At 40.7% G+C, this 16,843-nt stretch overlaps 1 protein-coding gene across 13 annotated transcripts in view; it reads right to left on the bottom strand.

Annotated features, from left to right (window-relative positions):
* Rps6kc1 (ribosomal protein S6 kinase C1) overlaps window positions 1–16,843 on the bottom strand; it is a 176,162-nt gene that overhangs the window by 32,018 nt on the left and 127,301 nt on the right. For all 13 annotated transcript variants that reach the window (XR_015444471.1, XR_015444473.1, XR_015444469.1 and 10 more), the window contains 2 exons: window positions 9,357–9,404; window positions 8,069–8,201 (listed from right to left, as the gene is read on the bottom strand). Coding sequence is in view for 5 of the 13 variants with exons in the window: in XM_004853554.4 (XP_004853611.1) it covers window positions 8,069–8,201; window positions 9,357–9,404 (181 nt within the window). In the remaining 8 variants the exon portion in view is untranslated. The remainder of the gene's footprint in view (window positions 1–8,068; window positions 8,202–9,356; window positions 9,405–16,843) is intronic.

The raw sequence follows: 16,843 nt of genomic DNA on the forward strand, positions 1-16,843 counted from the left end.
CATCAAGGAAAGGACCAAGCTTTTTTCATCTTTTTAGACCTACTTTCCATACAGTGTTCAGGGCCTGGCAGCCACTGCCCAAAGCGGTCCCATCAGATGATGACACCTCAGAAGGAGACGCGCCATCCCAAGTAGACAGCATCTGCCTCTGGAGGCTTCCAGTGGCCAGCAAGAAACACCACTAAGAAGTTCTCAGGTAAGCTTCATTTGCTCTTAGGCCAACTCCACCTGGATGAGCTACTGAAATCTAAAATTCACTGTACTTAAATTATTTTTGTCCCCCAAACTGGATCAAACTTGGATGATTTCTCTTCTTTGCTCTTCCTAGTCCTACAGGATCTTCTTTCAATGTTTCTCCCAGACATTCTCTTCTTTCAATTCTCTGAATGCTCTCTCTGTGCTTCTTGGGATAACACTGCAGCACCAGCGAGACCCTATTTGAAGTGCCTGCTCTATTGCTCTAGCACACTGGCTGATGCCCAACTAATCTTCCATTTTAGCACCGATTTTATCACACCATTTCTCCATTCAAGAACTCAGGTCCCCTCGACCTATGGAATCATGACCAGCTCCACATCAAGAATTGAACCCTTCAAGAATAGAGTATCAACTCACAATTGGGTCCTCCCCTTACTACACAATTCCTCCAAATTGGATTTCCCCTGCAGAACTCAGCCTGAGCTTTCCTTATACTACATTTAGCATTTAGAATTTTTTTCCCTACTAATTGCTCCAACATCCGGTTGTCAAAATCCTACCCATTCTTGAAGGTGCTTGAGAATTTGTTCTCTTAGACCAGCTTCATTGTATTCCCTCACTCACATAATTCCTATCTTCTCCAAGTCCTTTATATCACTTCATCCCTCATATGACATTTACAACATTCTATTTTATATTAATATTACTTTTATGTTTCTATATTCTCCTTTACCAGATGGCAAGGTCTTAACAACTGCAGGCAGGGGATTCTATCTAGTATGTAAAATAGTTATCAAATAAATGTTTATTAAACAGTTATAAAAGGATCCCGTCTTTACAAAAATATTTTACAAAAAATTCTAAACCTTTCAATGAAGAAGGTCTGTAAGTAGTACTAATAATGTCATTTTAGGAGGGTCAAACTTTCATTCTATTTTAAAACGAATATAATTTTATTGGAACATTTTTAGAAAATACAGAAAACAGAAAGACCAAAATCAAAATCAATCATAATCCCACCATCTAATGATAAACACTATTAAGCCATTACTATATTTATTTTCAGTTTCTTATTCACAGTTAACATCAGCTTGTAAACACTTTCTAATTTTCATGAGAAAGTGAGCTGCAGTGGCTGCACAGCACATCCACGTGGTAGGTATTATGATGGATTTCAATGTTCCTCTGTTGGACATTTAAGTTGCTTCCAGTCTTTTACTATTATAACTACAATAATAAATATTTTTACATACAAATATTTGGCATCTCCAATTATTTCATTGGGATAGAATCCCAGAAATGAAAGTACTGAACCAAGAAGCATGAATATTTTTAATGTGTTTGCTATGTGTTGCTAAACTGCTTTAGCAGAATCCGCTCCTTTAAGCTATGCATAACAGCACCATCTTTACAGCGAGCTGCCTGCATCAGATACTGGCAAGTTTAGCAACTGGATTAACCAAAATGGGAACCTATTTAATTTCCAATGCTTTTATTATTAGATAAAAATTTTAAATGTGATCATTGGCATTTTTTTATGGAATTTGTTCCCAGCCTAAATAAGTACCGGAGCATGAATTATAAACACTGTATTTTCAAGGGGGGAAAACAAACTGTTTTAACTCTTTCTCATTCTCCGTTGAGTGCCCAGTGAAACTTAATGCTCATACGGAACTAAAGAAATGAAATTTTTGTCATATCTCATCGTTTTTTTAGTTGTAAAATCATGAAAATCACAATCTACAAGAACACATTACTCCCTTTGAAATTTCTCCACCACAAAAGCTGGATGGGTTTTTACTTTCTCAGAGTTAAGATCAGGTCTAACAAACTTACACATCAACATTATTATTTTAACAATAGTAACACTGGCCTTAAAAATTCTGCTATTGCTAAATCACAAAATACAAGTAGGAAATACCCAAAATATTTGTAATTTTAATTTTACGAGGCCCTGGGGCTGAGGATTCAGCTCAGTGGTGCCACCACCTGCCTCAAAAGTGCAAGGTCCTGAGTTCAATCCCCGGTACCACAAAAAAAAAAAGCCAATTTTACTAAGCTCTTTTGAAGCATATGAAATTGCAATTTTTGAATCATCTTAAGCTATAAAAACAGTAATTCATGAGGTTTAATTAAAACTCTTTTTGTCTCTCATCATATTTTAATTTATTGGTTTTCTACAAGATTGCACAGTAAATGTGTTAATATGCTTGACCGGAATTTGGACTTTAAAAATTTAATACGTATGACAAAATACTGTTATAACAATGAGAGAAATCATCCTCTGACCCAGAAATTCCATTTCAAGACATCTGTCCAACAAAAAATTCTAAAACATAATTTAATTTTTAAAAACTTAAAACCCACAGAGCCTTGCCCAACTCCAGCGGAGGGGACCCATTTGCTCTCTGCTTTGGTTCCACATTTTGGAGGGAGCAAAAATTTTGGCTGGGCTGGTTTCAGTAGAGACCTGAGACCAGCTACTGCTGCCACACCCTAAGAAGAGGGGAGGGACATGGACACAGTGTCCCATACTCAGACCACAAACAGAGCTGCCAAACATTTGTCGTGCCCAGTGAGCCCAGGGGGAGGGAAATGTTCACCCTCAGAGTTATTTTTGAGGAAGGAGGGCTGTGCATAGGCTGTATTTCTAGAATCTATTTTACTAACTGGCCTGTTCTGGGACATGTTACCGAAATAAAAATGTTTCTATATGGAAGAAACGCGCAAAAATATTTATATACAATTAATGGAAACAATTTAAAGACCAATTAGTGAGGGAGTCAATTATGGTAAAACACTTTGTATCTACTCCAAAACATCATCGCAATATGTGCAAATGCATAGCACTTACCACATGCCCAGTACTATTCTAAGTGCTTTCTACACACCGACTATTTAATCCTTGCATCATCCGATACAGCAGCTAATTATTACATCCTGGGTTACAATCAGGGAAGAGGGGCACAGAAAGATTACGCAGCTTGCCCAAAGTCTCACAACTAGTAACAGTTCAAACCAGCACTGCGTTCCTATGGCCTGGCTCACAACTCTTGCTTTTTCTTTTTTTAAAGTAGGAAGATATTTATTGATAGGAAAGCTCCCGAGGGCAGGAGAGGTCCCGAGCGGGCAGCCCTCACAACCCTTGCTTTTAACTCCACAACGCTGTCTCCCTCAACGCAGACCTGAACTTCTAAGAGAGGTGCCCAAGGCACACTGCCAAGTGGGCAAAAGCAATAAAGCAGTATGGTAAGAACCACATTTTAAAACATTTAAAAAAAAAAAAAAAACAAGTAGGGAATGTATGTTTACACACAGAAAAGTGTTAGAAGACAAACACAATAAAAGTGTTTACTTCTGGGGACTAGGACTGGGCATTAAAGTGAATAGGGAGGAGAATTTTTATTTTTATATATTTCTATAGAGTTTGGATATATTTGCTTACAGATTAGCTTTATAATTTAAAAACTTAGTTAATAAAAAGAGAATTATTTCACCACAGAACTCCCCAAGGGCTTCGGGGAGGAACCCTTCCCACTCCTGTCTGATGCATCCACCCAGGGTTTGCGCAGCCCCGATCTTCTGGCCTCGTCCTTCTTCTCCTCTCCAGCTCACCCGTTACTATGGAGCCCTCTGTAGCACTGGTATCTACATGGGGATCAAGACTTAGGCTCTCATTTTAGAAGCTTAAACACTCACTGCTTTGTCGGAATGTATCGGTTCCCCACTTCTCCTTCAAACAGACTTCGGAGAGTCATCGAAAGGAACAATAAACCTCTCTCCTAAAATATTGTCTGATATATCCCGCTTCCTTCTCAACACCACCTGGATATTTAATAAGCATCTCCAACTCACATGTCCCAAACAGATTCTGATTTTTCCTTCTAAATCTATTCCTCCCTCAGTTTGGTAATGGAAACCTCATTCTTTCAGTATTTCAGACATGGTAGTAGCCCCCAGTAATCCCAGCATTCTGGAAGGCTGAAGCAGGAGGACTGAAAGTTTGAGAAGAATCTGAGCAACTGCAATTTAGTGACTTAGAGAGACTCTGCATCAAGACTGTAAACACACACACACACACACACACACACACACACACACACACTCACACAGAGGGCTGGGATCTCGCTCAGTCCAAAGGGCTTGGGTTCAATCCTCAGTACCACCAAAAAAAACCAGAAAGAGATTGATAGAGACAGCCAAATATCCTGTAGTCATGCAAGGCAGAATCATGTCAGTTCTGCCCCCAAAATACATTCAGACCCCAGAAAAGCATCCATATATATATATATTTATATATAAATATACACACACACACACATACATATATTCAAACTGTAATAACCATTCCTCACCGCCACCACTAACCCTGCTATGGTCTAAGTGTGTCCCCAAATGCTCATGTTTTGGAAGCCTGGTACCCGAGGTTTTCAGAATGGAGCTTGGAGGAGGTCATGGGGTCACGCGTCGTGCTCTTGGAGCAGAAGGGATTTTGTAGTCCTCAGGGGCCCGGGTGGCTCTGGCCTCCTGTGCGGCCATGCGATCGATCCCCTCCTCACACATGCTCCCACTGCTATGACGCCCTAACCACGAGGTCCTCGTCAGAACTGAGCAGATTCTGGCGCCACTCCAGAACTATAAACTGAATAAATCCCTCTTCTTTATTGAGTCCTCAGCCTCAGGTATTTTGTTATGCTGCTAGAAAATGGACTAATACAAACATGGCGTCCAAGTGCCATCATTTTCATCTGCAGCCCTACCACATCCACGCTGGTCTCCCTGCTGCTGCCTTTGGCTGCCTATCTCCTGTTTTCCACTGACAGCCACCGGGATCCTTACATTGTCACTCCATTGCTCAGCACTCGTCAGGGGATTCCTGTCTCACACAGAATACCCAGACAGCAGAGAGTGGCCTGTGCAACCACTGAAATGTGCCTGTCAGTAAGGTCCTGCCCTATACAAAACAGCAACTCCCCTGCCCCTCTGGCACTTCCTTCCCCCTCCTTTCTTTCTCTCCATAATACCTATGGAGAAAGCCTTGTTTGCTTACTGTCTCTTTCTTCCTCCTCTATCATTCAACATAGGTCCCATGCAAGCAAAGTCTTCTGTTTTGTGCACTCTATGTCAGCACTATGCCTGCACCTCCCATTAAGCACTCAACAAATTTCTAACTGAATGAGTCAAAAATAGAAAGAAAATGAGTCTATGAGACTCCTGTAAATCAAAAATACTTCTATAAGCAGTAAGAACTGAAGCTACAAATCATAAATATTTAAGCATCTGTACTGTGGAGAAAACAACTGTTCAAGATTTACCTTTTCAGTAATAAATATATACATATATGAAAGTGGCTTTTTTATGACCTATGCAAAAGTCCTAACCCATGATCCTCCTAATCAAGTTCTACTGATCTATTAAAGCTAATACCCTGTTTATCGTCCAGTTCATCGCAGTGCTCAAGCCAAACCAGGGAAATGAGCATAGATTCTCCTCTCCCTGATCTAGGCCCCAGAGGCCCACACCATCACCATCCGTGCCCTACACAACTTTCTACAACCCATTCCGTACCCAACAGCAGAGCGACTTTTAAAAATGTACATCAGACCCTATCACTGCCTAAGACACCCAATGGCTTGCCAACATCCCTGGGCAAAGTCCTGCCCCGGGGCTCACCCTGCTGTCCAAGGCTCTGCTGGCTTCCCCTCCCAAACTCCAGCCAAATGGTCTCCTTTCTTTTTTTTTTTTTTTTTTGGTACCAGGGAGCGAACTCCGGACCTTGCACTTTTGAGGCAGGTGGCAGAACCACTGAGCTAAATCCCCGGCCCAGTGGTCTCCTCTCTTGCTCATCAAACATTCCAAGTTTGTTTCCACTCTTCTCCCTGGACTGGACCTTACATTCAAATGGTTGTTTCTCTTGCCACTCAGAACTTCTCTTAATGGTCACCTCCTCAGAGAGAGATCCTAGACAACGTAATCTACAGTGGCCCCTCCGCTGTTCTCTATTACATCTCCCCAGGTTAAAGACCATGGTCATCCCTATAAGCATCCACCCCTCTATTTTGTTTTCCTGTTTGACCTCCAGAAAAAGAATTCAAATTTCAAAAGGGTAGGCTCTTTTCCTGGCTCGTTCACCTAAAAAGAGTGCTTGCTCAATAAATCCGTGGAATAATAACTGTATTGAGAGTTCCTATTTGCACTATAAGCTACTATCTTTGTATTACAAGAGTTCTTAAAATTAAACAACAGATACCTCACTTGAAGAAAGTCAAAAGAGGTATCTCTTCCGAGTTCAAACTGCAGTCACTCAAAGCAAGGTGTGGCCAACGTAAAGGGAAAGAGACTTGGTAAAGATGAGCTAAACAGTGACCAACTTGAAAGTCCTACGTCTGTGACATCCAGGCTTGATGAAACTGTCTTACCACATTAACATCAGCTGGAGCATCAGCTCTAAGAGGTCCGGGGACGAAGAGAAGACGGCAGAAGAAAAACTGAAGTGTGATTTAGAGAAGGAAGGAGAAGGCAGAGCCACAAATAACAGAGGCAAGCTAGGATTGAAAATTTGCCAGATAATCTCCAACATGAATAATCCACGCTGGGTAATAGACTATTGACTATAATTACATTCATCCTACTGACCTTGTTCTAAATTATTATGGATTATTACTACGCAAGTTATTTTGTTCCACACCAGAGGTGGCTGTATTTCGCTATCAGATGACATGACCTCTAATTCAATAATGTCTGTAATGCACTGGTATCCTCAGATAAAAGCTGTCTATAATGTCTGAACAAAGGTGAATTAGTTATCCAATTCACACACGCAATTAACTCTCTTAATACCTGTGAGACCACGGAGCCCCTTCTGAATTTCCTATTAAATACTGCATATGGAGGTCTTCCCTCCATCTGTAGTTATCTTGTGCTGTACTTCATAATAAACAATATTAATAGTTTATTGCCCCCATCAAAAATCTTGCATTAGTTACCATAAGAGGACTCATTCCAGAAAACAATGACTTTTTTTTCTGAGAAAATGTATTAAATTCAGATATTATGCCTATTGGGAAGGCACAAGAATTCTTTATTCTCAGTCATATAAAAATAATAACACCTTCATGAAATACACAAAATAACTTTTTCTTACTATTTTAAAAATACCATTTAAAGAACTAAAAAGCAACATATATATTAAGTGAATTTCTATTTATATGCTGTATTTAGTCATTCTAAATAAGACTATTCAAATTTATGTGTTAACAGGCAAAGCCAAATCAAAACATAGTAATTTTTTTGCCACCTGTTTCCTCTACTGAGAGCTGAAATTTCAGAGTCTGAAGGCAGAGTAGAGCCCTGTGCCTCTGCTTTATATCCATATGTGATGCCAATGGCTGTATTCACAAAGACTCAGATCAGAATAGCCAGGTAATGACAAATGTTAAGCAAACACCTTGCCTTCTATAAAAAGGAAGTAATTAATTAACTCTTCAGGGGATGTTTTTCATTTTAGTCATCTAACACAAATGTATCTTTTTAGTAGAGACAAGAGAACAAAATAAAATCCCTAAAATACAACTCTCTTAGCATGCAATCACACCGAAGTCCTCATTACAGGAGATAAATCCTATGAGCAGGTTAAGGAAGAGCGTGCATGCAGACCACCGCGGTGCACATGAAATCTGCCCTTCGCCTGGCTTTTCATTTCCATCACAACCCGAAATAGGGAGGTAGGCAGAGGAGCAAGGAACAGTTTCTTAGTAGGGTTCACGTATTTTGTCTGCTGGGGAAAATGACAGGGGTAAGGAGGACGCTGCATGAACTGGAAGCCGGCAGGTGCCACTCCAGAGGGCAGAAACAATGGGAGTGCACCGACCTTCCGCGTGCTGCAGCACCAGGAACACCGACTCCTCCGAGACGATGTACTTGTGCAGACACACCATGTTGGGCACGCAGCGGGGGATGATGGTCTTTCTGTTCCTGCTGGATTCGCTGCTTTTCCTCAGACCCTGACAGAGAACAAAAAGGTCAGTTGTACCCTCAGCCGCCTTTGGAGCCTGCTGTGCTCTGTGTTTATCAACCAAACTAATCTATCCGAGTTACTCCGGGCTTCAGAGAAACCACTCATCTGCTGCTCTATGCCCCTCGGTCCCTGGAGGCTCTGCTGATGGCATCTGGCATGGATCCAGAGAACAGAAGATGCCACAAAGCTGCCATTAAAATCAATTACGTGGGTCAGTGTTTTTATTAGAGATGCTCTCAAACTAAGTCATCAGGATGACACGCAGTTATTTCTCTCTGACCTTTTAAGTTTTATTTTACTTATGTACATCTTTTAAAGCAGGAGATGTTGTGAGATCAATTCAAATTCCAGAGACACAAAAGATATTCCCAGATTAAACCAGCAAATTTAAAATTCTATTTCAAAATAGCACAAAGATTATGTCAGTCTCCTCCAAAAGAACAAGGTGTGTGTGTTTTCTGGTGTCACCCTGGTTTCAAAACACTGGGAAATGTCAACGATAGAGTATATTCCAAATAGGAAAAGTGTTTCGGTATCTGTCAATGTGACCCACTGCCATGCCTTCTCAGCAAAAAGAGCATCAGAAAGAGAAGTGTCTAATAAATCGAGTCACCTTCTGGATACCATGGAAATGTTTAGTTAGGGTATCACAGTCCATTCCAAAAACAATTTCAGAATTACAAAATTGAGGGGTTTTTCTTACCTTACTCATTTAGTTATAAATTAAACTACTGTATATACTGAATCAAGTTGAATTTAGATCAAAAGAGGGCCAGACATGCAGATAAGGTTTTCCAAAACACCTGTAACAAATTTTCAGTTCTTAAGAAATGCAGCCATAATCCAAAGTTAAGAGTGTGTGTGAGCTACACAAGCTGAATGAAATGCATCTGAGATATAAACTACAAAAAAGATCTTCAATTTATCCAGATTATTTACTGCATATTCTGTAGCATAAAGCTATTTGAAATGTATGCTAATGTATGTATATTAACTGTGATAACAGGACAGAAAAAGTCGAGCTCACCATAAACAAAAGAACAGTCAAGAACCCAGGCAAAAAGTATTAAATATCTTTTGCTTCAAAAGCATAATTTGAACATAAATTTTAAAATTCATTAAATATACAAATTCTACTCACTTTTAAGATGAATGTCTGCTCTGTCCTTGTGTCCATTACAAGTAAAACCTACATAAAAGATGTGAATAATAACTTAATCATAATACAAGAAAGCATTAACTGAACTTCTGGAAACAAAGGGGGTACTAGAAATGAATACCCCCAAATTATTCATTTCTAAATAGATTTTTTTTTTTTAAATCACAAATCACAGGATCAAAAGTCTTATCCAAAATAGAACTTATTATGATTTCTTTTCTTTCTTCTTTTGGTTTTTTGAGACAGGGTCTTGCTATGTAGTTCAGGCTGGCCTTGAACTTACTATGTACCCAGGCTGGCCTCGAACTCACGGCAAGCCTCCCAAGTGCTGGGAATACAGGCAAGCACCACCATGCTCATCTATGATTTCCTTTTCTAAAAGTCCCATACTTTTGCTATGTTAAAAACCCATTTCTTAAAAGTTAAGATAATATGGGCCGGGGATTTAGCTCAGTGGTTCTGGCGCCTGCCTGGCAAGTGCAAGGTCCCGAGTTCAATGCCCAGTACCAAAAAAAAAAGTAAAGATAATACAACATGTTCACAAAAGGGCCGTAATTAGTACATATCGCTGCCGGGCAGCTCTGAACCACCGGTGGTACATGCATGACTGTCCCATTGGGAGGCATGGGACAGTCGCATAGGGTGGTACAAGCTGCCTGACGAGACAGTCATTGATGCACCTCCAGTAGCTCAGGCAGGTAGGAATGTGTTAAAGAATTTGTTCTTCATGGAACATATAAGATGAAGAGGAAGTAGCTTTTTAAAACTGCTCAAGTCTCAACTTTCTTCTTCAAATCTTCTGTGTAGCCTCTTGCTATCCAGCGGTCTCAGTAACTGAGGCTCTAACCACCACCCCAACATCCTTTTGGCACTATCTCCGGCCTGGATCGTTCCTAAGTCCTCTTCTTACCATCAGCAAATCCCATCAGCTCTCTGTGAGAATGGATCAGGATTAACTCAGTGCCCCACTTCCACCGTTACCCAGATCCAAGCAGAGTCTGACTCTTCCCTCAGCGGCTCCCAGCTGATCTCCCGGCTTCCATCTTTGCAGCCTTGTGGCCTCGGCTCAAAACAGCAGCCAAGTTTTTCTTTCTAAGACATAAGTTAGATCACATAGCTCCTCTCATCTCACTGACAGGAAAAGTCTAAGTCCATAAAATGACTTCAAGACCCTTCATAATCTCACTCTCTGTCCACCTTGAACTGTCACATGGCCGCCAGCTTGAAGGCTAAGAATGAACAGAGGTAAGAAATTACCCTACCGTGTACCATTTTTATTATTATCTCTACATCCGTTGGCAAACCGTTCTGCAGAGGGTCAGATGGCGAACATTTTGGGCTTCGTGGGCCCCTGCAGTCTCAGGTGCTGCTTTTATTTACAGCACAAAGGCAGCCACAAAACCCGGTTCCTCCTCCCACAGTACTGAACAGCGCCCCGCTCTGTGCAAGTCCTACACCGAGTCACTCTGAGTCCCCACCTCCTCCTTTCAGAGCTGGTGACCAAGTCCATTCTCCTCCAAGCATCTCTCCTGACCACCCTCTACTCTTCCACCTGCCATATCCTAAGTACCTACTATGTGCTATGCGTCAGCCACGCAGAAGCATGTTAATCCCTTCAACAACGCCATGAGATAACTTTACCATTCCCATTCTACACACTGAATACACTGTAGCTTCACAGTGTAGAAGCTATAATAGTACATAATATTATGTGCCATTTGTGAGGATGTAGTGAGGTGACCATATAAAAGTACAGCCAATGGTGCTTACTGTTATCGCTGTCACTGTTGCTTCTCTCTGGAATGCTCCCCTAGCCATGTACCAGACAAGTACTCATCTTTCCACATTCCGTGCAAATGTCCCTCTGCCTCTCTATGACACTGGAGGCTTTCTTCCTTTATGCTGCTACTTTATATAGTACTGGCTCCTTTTAATTTGGCTTTATTTGTTCACATGTCTATCACCCAACCAGACTTTTAGCTCTTTCAGATACGATTCAAGGGCTCTGCAGATGTAATTAGAACAAATTAAAATAGGGATTACCCTGGATTATCCTGATGGGTTCCATTGAATCACATCAACCTTTACAAGCAGAAAAGTACCTCTTGCCAGAAGAAAGGCAGGAAGGTAAATCAGAGAGATCAGAGTACAAAAGCGATGTGTGGTTGGTGGCTCTGAAATCTAGAGACCACAAGCAAGAACCCAAAGGAAGGCACCTGGGAGCTCAAAGCAAGCCTGAGAAGGAACCCAGGCAACTTCCAGGAGGAAAGGCCTGCCCTCAGCTGAAGCCAGCAAGGAAACTGAGTTCAGACCCGCAGCTACAGAGAAGAGAACTCCACCACCACCCCACACTAAGAGACTCCACTAAGGAACACAACGTGGCCAGCACCTGGATTTTAGCCCAAAGAAACCTGTGTCACATTTCTGGTCTACAGAACTTTAAGATAGCACACTGGATTGTTTTAGGCTGCTAACTGGGCAGTGGTTTGTTAGGAGTGCAGTAGAGTGGAAACACTATTTCTCCTATCACATAATGCTTTGTTCAGACATAGTTAATGTTGTAGTTAGTGAATATGTAGTTAGTGAAATCAGGTCTGAAGGTTTAGAAGTTACATTTCAATATGGGAATGGAGCTTAGAGACTAAGGCAGGACTAAAAATTTATATTTGAGCATTCTCCACAGGGCAAAAGATGAAGGTACGACAGTGTACCCACTGGAACATTCCTTCCTTCATTCCAAAGACTGTGCTGGGCTTCAAAGAACTAAGCCCAGAATGCTCTCAATAACCAAACAGGTAGCTATCTTTTATTCCAATTCTGCAGAGGAGGAAACCAACACAAAACTTAACTTACCCTGCTCACAATGCTAAAAAGTGGTACAGATAAAGTTTAAACCCGAGCAAACTGGCTCCAGAGTCCCTCCTCTTTAGGTGCTAAGCTATGCTGCACATAAACACTATAATACACTATTTATGCCTGAATATTGGAAGTTATAGAGTTGGAGGATTGTGGGCAGGTAAGAGAAACTAAAGTGTAGGGAGAAGAGTGCCACAAAGCAGGAAAACATAGTAAGTCTGACATCGGGGAAAGAAAACAGCGAAATGAGTGGTCGTCTGTCCAAACATCCCAGAGACACCATGCGGACTGAGGCCTGGAAACCAAGGCTGGAGGGAGTGAGAAAGGCCTGGCCCACACTGCAGTATGCAGGGAATGCTGGAGGCAGAAGCTGGGCTGCTCTGCCTTATCAAGGGGTGAAAAGAACCAGGGTTCTACATAAAAATCCTTCCGCTGTGAAGGAGAGAAGGAAGAAGGAAAAAACGCTATAATTAAAGTATTAGTGAGATCGTCCGTCCAAAGAAAGGTTTGGATTTTTATTATTTTCAGATAGCACAGAAGTATTCTCTCATTATCTATCTGCCCTCTGAGCTACACTCAACATCAATCTTGAACCTCATGGCAGAGACACATGAGAGAATTTAAACTTTGGAAGTTAATATATCATGAGTGCAAATGGAGGGACCTCAGCGTCCTCTCTACAAAGGCGAGCTCAATGAACACCTGTTGGATCTGTGACGATATTTAGTGTTCTTTAAGTCTCATTTATTTTTACATCAAGTTGTGACTCTTCTAGGTCAGTCACCAGAAAGCCAATGGTATTTGACTAAGATATGGCTCTATGAAATAGGAAACATCTCACTAGGCATAAGGCATCAAAACTGTACGATGAAATGAAGCATCTCATCTGACTGAACAAAATATACCAGCATAAATCAAGAGTGATATCTCTTTCCTGCCCTCACTTAGCTGTGAAGCATGAAGCAGATCTGATAAAAAGGCCAAATTAAGATGGATAAACGGGCTGGCAAGTACTGCGTTGTTTACATTTACTTTCTTCTCCTACCAAGTTTGTTTGCAACTAGACGCCATTCACATTGAGGCAATAAACACAAGAACATATGTGATTTTTTTAAAATGTGCCCTTTGACTGTCAATTTCTCCCAAACAGGTGTTGGCTAAATGATTATAAATTGGCCTCTGGATACACCTCTTCAACTGAGCCGTACAGGGCTGGCGATAATATAATTAGACCTAAAAACATCAGGCTGGTGAATGCTTTCCATCTGTTTGGCAATAATGTTTAGTTAACAATAGTCTTTAAAAGAAGCACCTTCAACTTCAGTTCTTAAAGTTTTTTATAGAGCCATTCTTAACACACCAGCACTCCTGCTAACAAGAGCTTTAGCCACTTGGAAATTATTAGCCATACAGCTGTACACAAAGAGAAACGACTGCATTTAACATCTGTATCTTTCCAAATTTACACGCTTCAACCTCATTTAAAGTCATTTCTTAATGAACAGTGCTATGGCGCTGCATTAATATTATAGTTGCATGCACAAAGATCATAAGGAGCCAAACATTTTTTTAAATGCCAACAGTAGGCCAATCTGTAATGAAGCTGTCAGCATAAAGGACAAAATAATAGCTTCTTTAACCCTCAAACAGGATTTGTTCATTTGTAGACTAGAACACATCAATTTAAAAACTGCTCATGGGTTTGCTCACCTCTGTAAAGACAAAAATCTAATTTGTACTAATTTGATACAATTGTCTTTCCAATAAAAGACTCCTAAAACCATCTTTTATTTCATGACAAAACAAGTGCTAAAACTAAAACTGTCATGAAATAATTACCTGGCATAGTATGCCTTATTGAAAGAATACAATTAATGTATCTCTCTCTTTCATTTTTCACACTCACTTATCAGCACCATATTAGCATATGGTCTAACAGGAGAGCTTACTCTATCTTTGCCCATGCTGATAGAGGGAGACTACTCCTAACTGGGGGGAAAGGCAGACAACTTACTGTTAAGCACCAGCTTCATCTGCTCCTCAGTTCTGCCCTGACAGTGAAACACTCTCCTTTCTGAACAGTAGCAGGAAAAGTTCCAACACATCAGAAGTCCAAGTCTTTTTGTTCACCAGAATAAGGAAGACCTAATATGAAACCAGACACCACCGTGCAAAGACATGGTGCAGAAAGTACACCAAAAGCAACAAAGGATGATTTTTTAGGCGCATAAAAAAAGAACAAATTCCAAGAAAAGTAAGGGAATATGCTACCACAAGGATACTGTGGTCATGGTGGAGAAGTAAGAAGAGTCTCCAGCAGCTGGAGACTGCGTGCTACCCCATTTGTTCCTGAAGCTTTATAGATACTTAGTTTAAATGCTGACATTGGAAGTCTGAAAGTTCTGAAGTTTCAGAAAGAAAGAAAGAAAAAAAGAAAGAGAGAGAGAGAGAGGACCTAGGTAATATAAGGGAACATCTGTCCCTATTTTCATGGCTGTTCACGAGACTCCAGAAGAATTAATGCAAGTTAAGAAGAATGTTTAAGAAAACCCCACATGGTTGTACTGGACAAACAAGGTCTGTCCCTTCTTGGTGTCACAGCACTGCTCCTGTCTGCTGGGTGTGATCTGAATGGGATTTCAGCTTTGCAAGTTCCACTGCTGGGAATTCACATCTAAATAAGCATCCTGGAAAGGATGGGTAAACACAGTAAGTAAGCAAACCACAAAAAACGTACAAGCTCAATTTTGCAAATAAGACAGGTTTTCTTAACAGGGTTTCAGATGAGTAAGATTGTACTTACTGCGCTCTCTTTTAAAATTAGTCCACACTCAACTTGACTAGTACTAGATGAGTTTTAACCAACCGGGTTGGCACTGTAAGAGCTGGTGATGTCATCGTTCTGTAGAAATGATTTTGAACAACACACCAGAGTACTAAAACTTTGCTTTCCATCCCTAATACCATCTGATGACAATCAAATGTTATTTATGCTTTCTGCTAAAAAAAACCTCATTGTGTATTCTTATGATATTCAAAATATGTTTCTACGGTTCATTGTTAATTCCACACCTTATTCTCATAAGGCATCTCTTACAAAAACGCAACTACCAGAACACCAGTGTTAGGTGACCTTTAATACCAACAGTTCTCCCATGGGCTCCCACTCACTCCTCGGCATCAGAAGGTAGCGATGTTCCCTGTAGCACTGCACAGCAACTCTGAAAGCAAAGGACGCTGCACCCACCAGCTCCAGGCCTCTGGAAGGCACAGAGTCAGCACAACAGACTCTACACGCTTCCCTTGCGTTACACCATGAAGCCAACCTGTTCTTGGTTTCCTAAAAGTGGTTTCACTGATGAAAAGTGAAGCTTGAAGGGTAAAATTGGACATGGATACTTACAAGTCTAGCCTAAAGGATACTGTCACCTGCCACTTTCAGCGATCCATTTTCAGTACCCAAAAGCATAAAGAAAACCTCTAGCAGTTAAGGTGAACAACAGCAAAAAAACAAATACCCTTGGGAATCTTGCCAGTGCTTTGTTTGTGCTGGAGCTTCCAACACAGCACATTGCCACAAAGTAAACGATCTAAACAGGTATCACCTTGTGGGTAGACAGGAAAGCCTAGAATCACCAAGTAACCTACCACAAGGTGAAATGTCTCTCTGAGGTAGGTTGAGTTCTTCCAGTTTCTATTTAACCCAGAAATATCTTCAAAGGTTGAAGACAACAGACCAAATCTATCAGGACTATATGGAGATAGTACCAAAGCTACGATTCTTTTTAGTATTAAAACCCAAAATACCATAATTTAAGGTATACTTTAACTGTTTATTCAAGCTCCTAAAAACATCTCCTATTTCCATTTATTTAGCTACTTTAGCTGTCTTAACTACTGCCAAAGTGGGGCAGAGCCACAGGAAAACATCCAGGTTAGGAAGAACAAGGAATATAAATATAAATTGGTAAATAACTACTTTATAAGAAAACTAAGTTTAATTTTCTTTAAATGCCCAGACATTTGCAAAAGGTTTTAGTATGCTAATTTTTTTAATTAAAAGATATTTCAGCAGTGAAAGCTCTTTCATATGCACTACTGATTCTTCATCAAACATTAACTTTCCAACTTAACACCAGTATACCCGGTGGCGGCCTGAAGGTTTACCATCTGCTGCTACCCAAAGTCACTGTGGCCACCTTCAGAACATATGCATCAAAGCCCCAAGATAAGAGACTGGAGAAATCCTGCCTAAGTCAGCATAAGGGGGACGATGAACCCAGAGGCGGGCAACAGGCAAGCGACCAGAAAATGCAGAGCATCAGGAATGTCAGTCACCCCACAGAAAAGCCACCCAAGGTCACAGGGACTCCAACAGCTGAACAAAAAGGCAAGAGAAGTACCACTACTAATGCAATACATGGAAGTCACTCTGTGATGATTTTTCTTTTTAAAAATAAAGATAGCATATTGCAAATCACATATAATTTTACTCAAAATAAACTTGCTGAGTACAGTGAAATGTAAAATTTAAGGTGTTTGGTCAATCTATGGATAACAATAAAGGTATATATTATTCATCCAGTCACATATAGGGCACTTTTTTCAAAAGG

Source organism: Heterocephalus glaber, unplaced genomic scaffold, assembly GCF_053883595.1.
Source record: "Heterocephalus glaber isolate CG9 unplaced genomic scaffold, H.glaber_assembly_v1.0 deba00001600, whole genome shotgun sequence".
Classification (NCBI taxonomy): Eukaryota; Metazoa; Chordata; class Mammalia; order Rodentia; family Bathyergidae; genus Heterocephalus; species Heterocephalus glaber.